Here is a 7,322-nt window from a genome sequence, read left to right on the forward strand (position 1 = left end):
GCCGCCGGAGGAGCAGTCTCAAGTTGAGACTTGGCTGGGGAAGTGAGAAGAAGAAGGATCTGCAGGAAGGCTGCAGGTTTCAAGACGGAGGTGGTGCATATGGAGTGCCGTGGGTCTGAATAGGCCGGAAAACCTAGGCAACATACCCTCAAGAATCCCGAAAGAAATGGAAGAAGATACGCATGGATTAAGTCGGATTAGATTGGACGGAGCCGTCTCAACGGGAACAGAAACTACAAGCTGCTAGCCTACACATAACAGACGGACACGATCAGGGAGAAGAGGACATGAACTTACCACGCAGGCGGGCGATCCCAAGCGCCGGATGGTCGTCAGGCACGTCACGATAATGGTTACGCCAGCGATCGGCCCCGTCCGTGATGGTCAACGCCTCCAGTAGATCGGCAGGATCTGCACCGTACTCGATCCCAGGATACCAGGCACCTGCCTCACCCGGTCGGGGAAAATACAGGAAGAAGGGATCCAACAACAAATCGAGGTCGCAATAACCTCGGAGAAGGCCGATCAGCACCTGCTGAAGGAACGACTTCCACCGGGCGCCAGCTCTGGATCGACGCTGCTTACGATCAGTGTAGAACGCATCCAAATACCGAGTGGCGCGACGCTTGGTGATGCTCACCGGAAAGGCGTGGGTGGAGTCCCAATACGCCCGAAGATGCTCGTCCTCGTAAAAAGCGTAAAGTCGGTTCATGTGCCGGAACCAACCTTGACTCTTGAATGTGAGAGGGTCAAGCAGGGCAGCAAGGATCTCCCACGGAGCAGTCTCGATCAAGTCACGTACGTTGCTCTCATCCACTAGATCATCTCGCCAGTTTCCAAGCGGAGGCACAGGGTCACGGAGAGGAATTAGCCACTCCATCGGCTTGGTGAAGCGATGAAACAGCAGATCTGCATCCATCTCCACGATGCTGGTCTGACGAATATCCTGCGCAGACCAGGGGACGATGTCATGACCTCGGAAGCTTAGACGATCACGATAACCGGGAATCCGCTCCGATCGAGGAACCGTGGTGGGCGGTAGATTCGCCAGCGCAGCGTCCGATAGAGGACCGGATGGCATCCCGAACTCGTTCTTGGCACGATTCAACTCCGAAGAACTGCTATCGCTTCCCGCGGCGTCTGAATCCAAGACGCGAGTTGAACCGGATTCGCCAGAAGAGCTCTCACCATCGTTGGAAGGCGCGCCTGCCTCAGAAGCAGCAAAGGACGACGAAACGCCTCCGTTGCCACTCTTGGCGGTCGATTGGACAGATCGGGGAAGATGGTCGAGGACCAGCGGATGAAAAAGATGATGCCGGCCCCTCAGGCTTTTGGCCGGCAGCCACGGCAGACAATACCTCGATCGAAGATCTAGACGCAGGGCCCTGACTCAAAGCGCCCGCCGGGAGGGAACCTGAAGTCGATCAAGCGGCATTGGAGACGCGGGCAGACTGGGCTGGAGACTTGGACTCAGAGCGTGCTCGTTTGTGGCTCAGCGATGAAGGGAGAAGGGACGCAATGTTGGACAACGTCTCCTGCGCCTGGTCCCGTTCCGCTTGTAGATCGGTGACCTCCATGAAGCGATCGCCAAGCTGGCCGAGCAGCTCGTCTCGCTGAACTGCCAGAGCATCTTACCGCGACTTGAAGGTCCGCTACAACGAAGCAGTGTCCGAGTTCCAAGACCGGAACAGTACGCCAGAGGCACAGCTAGTCGCCGCTTCTTCATTTGGCGTGATCGTTCCGGCCGATACGGCTCGTCGCATAGCGGATCTGGAGTCCCAGCAAGCGCGGTCCCAATCTGATTAACAAGTCGCGCGCGATCGTCAATCTGCCCTCGCTTCGGAGCTTCGCGAATCAGCCACTTCTCACAAGGCTGCTCAAGCCGAGGTAGCTCGTCTCGACGCCGCGATAAAGCGGAAGAATGGTCGCCTCCGTACCTTGAACGACAACTACGAGCGTCCCTTGAGGGTAGCCGACACCACGATCGCAACCCATACAGCTGAGCTTGTTCGCTTACAAGATTGGGTATCGACACTGGATCGGGATCTTCAGAAGGCTTCTCAGCGTGTTCAGACGGTCACCTGTCAACGTGATCAAGCTAGGCAGCACATATCGCCACCCGTGAGTACTGTCTGCACACCTTTTGTCGGCATCGTACTAATTCGTATCTTGTGTCACAGAGGATCGTGTCTCAGCGTCGCGATACCATCGCTCGACTGGAAAAACGGATTAACCAGGTCGAGAGGTCTGCTTTGGCCAAGCAGTGTGTGGTGGCTATCCGTGACCTCATGGCACGGGAATTAGATGCCACACACTACACTAGCAAATCTACAAGTATATCAGGTGTAACAAACACAACAACTTCAATAATTACATCAAATCCGTCGCCTATTAAGATTCGACGCCTGTTTCCTCTCAAGTGCTACCGATTCACAGGTTAACCTGAGCTCTCTCTGCGTGAGCTCAGCCGAATACCGCGAAATGCACGCCCATCTGTACTGCGACAGTGGCTACAGAGTTTCTTTTAGTGGATTCGACTCCCTACTATCATTATTACATTAAAAAATTAGAATTAAATATGGGGGTAAGTGATACGCGTTCACATACCTTCAGCTTGGCGTTGTTCTTGTTTTTAGAGCGGTGCTTCATTGTGTGCTTGTGTGATATGTGGTGGAAGGCGGGAACATTGCACAATGGCGCGCCACTGTTTGTGAGAATGGATGTCGCTCAAACGGGTTTCATTTAAAAAAAACCTTACGATTTGTTTTAAATGACTTGGTTATTACCGCTAAACCGTGTCGCAATGAAGCTAACTTTCACGGTAGTATGTCTATACAATAGTATTATATACAAAGAATGGGAAACACACGGTAAAAAAGTGAAGATATCTTGATTACTTGGCTTTGTGATATTTGAATTCGGAATGCATTTTACTGCATGTATATGATTCTCACGAAAATAATAGTGATGGGCTCCGGTATTTCGACTTTCTGCAGGTTGATGGGGATGGCAGCGCGAAATCATTAGTAGTACAAACCCACCATAACATGCTGTCGACAAATAAGCACCAACGTTATTACTGTTGGCTACGGAGATAGTCACATACTGCGATAGTAAATACCAGCGTGGTTTCGCCAACATATTATTACTCTTTTCTCGCCAGTCCACACTGCTTTTATCCCATCGTCCTCGGATATTACTACTTGTGGCTATTGGATATCAAAGGTCTCCCCAAGTATGTTCAGGGGAGGGTTCACGACTTCACCGAAGCAGGATACCTACCTTTGAGGGTTATCGACCCGAAAAATGACACTACCAGCCCAATTCTTCTAGTTTGGGCAATACAGAGAAGATATCGGCAACTTATGGAACGTATGCTGCTGCATGGATATTGAAGCAATTCGGCAACTTAGGGAACGTATGTTGCTGCATGGGTTTTGAAACAATTTGTAAGCCAAATTTTAGAGTAACTATATAAATTACCCTGCTACTAAAAGAGTAGGTTGCCTCCGTTGCGTACAAAATAAAAAAATCACAAACGATATTCATTGTGAAATTTAGTTGAGCACTGTGCCTACTATCTGTGGCCGTCGAAAAAATTACGACTAAAGAATTACCATAACAGTCGTGTTGGGAAAGGCTATAGAGAGTGCCTTATACCTAACGTACTTAAGTATCACTGGACCAAGAGCCTCCAATTCTTCAGCGAACCTATTCAAATCATGACCGAGGACAACTCTCGAGGTATGGTTAAGAAAAACACGCGAAGTCCAATCGCCTTCACTTTTATATGATGAACACGCAACCAGGTCAACATGAAAGTAGTCGTTGTCTTTAAATTAAACGTTGATTAAGAAATCCAATAATATTTTTATCAGCTGGTTAGTATGGCCGAGCGTATGCATATATTATGTGGAAAGATTAACGCTGTCTATGGCAATGGTGACAAGACTATAACTCCCGAAAGCAGTATACAGGGCACTTTACCAATTTCCGGATGATATGTCAGATCTCAATTTCTTAAACATGACTTCTTTAAATTTGACCTGGTAGATATTGTACTTCAAATTGACTCTTTCAAATGCTCCTCTCTTGGTTTTGCTTACTATTTTTGAGGTGGCACATCACTATCGTATTCTTATTAGTGCGTGAATTCTACTTGACTGTCTAGTCACTCTATGTAGCCTCGGGAAGGCAAAAATATAGAATCTTTTGAAATATTTGCTGTACATAACACTTGAAATACAGCAAAAAGTGATGCGCGATTTCTGGCGTAGCTTTAGAAAACATAAATATTAATATGAATGTCATATCATGGAAAAATCAAATCCATTTTATATTCCAGCTGGCATAGCTGTGCAGCTGTAATGCAACCTTAACCGTTTGTAATGCGGGGCAGCTTCAGCACATAGAGTAGAAGGACTTGTCGAAGTGTTCGTGAAAGAAAGAGTGAATATTAATGAGGAGTTAAATGAAAACTAAGCTCGAAAACGCTATACTGCTGCCTAAACATAGTACAGGTTGGCCATTGCCAACCGTTTTAGAAAGGCAAGTTGCTCTTATTATAATGCATATGCTTTATATGAGTCGTTAGTTAGAGACGAGTCTAACTTCAACAGCCTCCTTAGCTCGTCGCTTTCCGGACGCCATCAGGGATGATTGCAGTGGAACCGTTACATCGAAGTTGCCTTTTTCGTATCGCAAAAAAATTTTCACCACTGTGTATCTAGGCAAGTCTTTGCATGCCAGATGGCCACCAGCACTTGTCGTGCGTTCTGCAGACCTCGTGCCGACGCCTTCATGCATGCGCTCATTTCCACTTTTGATATCCAAGGCAGAGGTAGTTAATTTTAAATAAACTGGTCCGTTGCCTTTGCTTGCTTGTGTCCGTATTTTGGTTGTATTGGGGTTACTTTAGTCCTGAACCGCCATGGCTCGTACCGTGCAGGTGGACAAGATGCCAGGTGGCGGCAAGAGCTCAACCCACAACAGGTGAAGGTCAGTGCCAGGACTGCAACGAAGCAACAGGTTCAGGTCAGGCCCAGGACACCGCCCAAGGTGCAGCGGATGCAGGTCAGCTCTACGATGCCGCCGGAGGAGCAGTCTCAAGTTGAGACTTGGCCTGGGGCATACTTCTCGGATCGCAAGGATACGGCGAACGGTACCAAGCACCAAGACGTCTGGAGGAAGCCTGATGCGTTACAAGGGGACGGGGAGCTGGGACCCCACATGGGAGCCGAAGTAGACGCTTAAGGTGGACGGCCTTGGCTATGCTATGCTCATGGTGGATGTGGGGGTGCTGGTTGGGCGTCCGGACGACTTTTTGCAGTGGCCGAGAAGGACAGTTCCGAAGCTTATTGACGCCAACGCGAGCGGGACCTGCTTGTTCAACGCGCTGCAGTAAGCTGTGCAGTTACTGGGTGAGCCATCAGCAGTGCCGGACACCGAAGTGGAGCGATTACTCGCTGATACTGACGAGCGTGGAGCTGATTTGTCTCACGGCGTCAGCTGGAAGGTGTTCAAGGAGTTTCTGGTCCAGTTGAAGCGTGCTGGTTCGCGCATTTTGCTCAAGGACCTTTAGTACAACCGGCAGCGTACTGAACACCGTGCTATTGTTGGCATCAAGCGTCTGAAGCTCGAAGACGGATTCTACATTGTGGCTGCCAGCAACACCATGGGCGTCGGGCACGCGTTCGTCCTGGAGATGCAGGGTCACAAGTACACCGCTCATGATGAGTCGGTCAAGTGCAGCTTGGAGCAACATGGCGTGTGGATCAATAGCCTTATGTTTGTGCGTAAGGTAGCTCTGGAGGCTTCAGCAGATAATACATTTGCTTCTTATGACTTTGTCATTAATTTTTATATTATTATTGTTAGCTTATTCGGTGGCTGTGTACCAGGGAAGCCTAAGTGAGGGTAAAACCTATAGAATGCAGTGGGTAAACCTATTGTAGGGGAAACCCCACACTATCCTGTGACTCATTGATATTGTGAAATGAATATGTATTCGACCGTGTTTATTGATCTATCTATTTGCTAATTCACTAAATAATTGCATTCTTAGTTGTCGTCTTAAATGCCGGAACTGATGCTTGTTAAGTGACTTGGTAAAGATGTATGTTACCATTGACTTAGTGTCGCAGTAAGCGACGCTAAATTCGTGTCGTTCTACCTTTTCCTGAACAAAATGGTAACGCATGTCAATATGCTTTGATCGTCCATGAAGTTCCGGGTTACTAGCGATTTTAATGCAGCTTTGATTGTCCTCTTTGATAACATTGGCTTTGGTTGTAAAGAAACCTAGCTCTTTGAGTAGCAGTTTGAGGAAGATAACCTCTTGCATACAATGGCATAAGGCAATGTATTCAGCCTCTGTAGTCGAGAGCACGACAGTATGGTGCTTCCTCGAAAGGCATGAGATGGGCCTTGTCCCGGTCATTGTGACGTATCCGCCAACTGATCTTCTAGTGTCAGGAGAATTAGCATAGTCATACTCTGTGTAGGCTGTCAAATGGTCAGCTAGGCTACTAGCATCAACTGGCGTTAATCCACCAAGTAGCAGACCTTGGTCAGCCGTAACAGATAGATATTTTAGGCCTCTTACCACTGCTTTCCAGTGTTGCTTTCCAGGGTTTACTAGGAATTGGCTGACTTCGCGTATGTAGCATGCTAGATCGGGGCGAGTGCCAACCATGAGGTACATTAGACTTCCTACGACTTATCTGTATGGAATGTCTTTCATTGCCTTCCTCTCTTCTTGGGTCTGAGGCTCCGTAGCTTTCGTGAGCTTGATGCAGCGATCTGAGGGCGTCGCAGTAGGGTACGAAATGAAATGTATTATCGAGGACATTTGTGACGTATTTTTCTTGGTGGATCAATATCGTTCGGACTTCATGGTTCTGTTCAATGGACCAGCCGAGAATGTACTTCACCTCCCCTAAATCTGGCATTGAAAGTCTCTGTTTCAGGGCCATTTTAATACGGCATACGAGGCTTACGGTGGGTACTATGATAAGCGGATCGTCCACATAGACAGCAATCAAAAGTTGCCTTAAAGACACAACTATCTTTGATCAGCTTGTGAAAGCCGAGGCTCTCAAGGAAGGCACGCAATGTCTGATACCAAATGCGGGGCGCTTGATTAAGGCCGTAGAGGCTCTGAAGAGTTTACAGTCAAGATGCTCGTGCCAGCGTCAGCAAAGCCTTCGGGCTGGGCCATGTATATTTCCTCGGAGAGAAAGCCATTTAGGAAAGCTGCTTTTACGTCCATCTGATGGACCTCGTAGTCTAGCAATGAAACTATGATCAATAGGAGTCGAAGG

At 48.3% G+C, this 7,322-nt stretch overlaps 4 protein-coding genes across 4 annotated transcripts; 2 read left to right on the forward strand and 2 right to left on the reverse strand.

The window, feature by feature from the left end:
* Positions 1-271: 271 nt before the first annotated feature.
* Positions 272-1,081, reverse strand: PPTG_06739 (hypothetical protein; the record flags this gene model as incomplete). Its single annotated transcript, XM_008900780.1, has 1 exon — positions 272-1,081. One exon carries the CDS (start codon positions 1,079-1,081, stop codon positions 272-274), a length of 810 nt encoding a protein of 269 aa, XP_008899028.1.
* Positions 1,082-2,463: 1,382 nt separating this feature from the next.
* PPTG_21943 (hypothetical protein) lies at positions 2,464-2,649 on the reverse strand (the record flags this gene model as incomplete). The annotated part of the gene is made up of 2 exons (XM_008901111.1): positions 2,464-2,541; positions 2,608-2,649. 2 exons carry the CDS (start codon positions 2,647-2,649, stop codon positions 2,464-2,466), a joined length of 120 nt encoding a protein of 39 aa, XP_008899359.1.
* Positions 2,650-4,749: 2,100 nt separating this feature from the next.
* PPTG_06740 (hypothetical protein) lies at positions 4,750-5,253 on the forward strand (the record flags this gene model as incomplete). The annotated part of the gene is made up of 2 exons (XM_008900781.1): positions 4,750-4,840; positions 4,919-5,253. 2 exons carry the CDS (start codon positions 4,750-4,752, stop codon positions 5,251-5,253), a joined length of 426 nt encoding a protein of 141 aa, XP_008899029.1.
* Positions 5,254-5,674: 421 nt separating this feature from the next.
* On the forward strand, positions 5,675-5,910 carry PPTG_06741 (hypothetical protein; the record flags this gene model as incomplete). The annotated part of the gene is made up of 2 exons (XM_008900782.1): positions 5,675-5,800; positions 5,878-5,910. 2 exons carry the CDS (start codon positions 5,675-5,677, stop codon positions 5,908-5,910), a joined length of 159 nt encoding a protein of 52 aa, XP_008899030.1.
* Between the last annotated feature and the right edge of the window lie 1,412 nt (positions 5,911-7,322).

This window comes from Phytophthora parasitica, assembly GCF_000247585.1.
Source record: "Phytophthora parasitica INRA-310 unplaced genomic scaffold supercont2.10, whole genome shotgun sequence".
Lineage (NCBI taxonomy): Eukaryota > Oomycota > Peronosporomycetes > Peronosporales > Peronosporaceae > Phytophthora > Phytophthora nicotianae.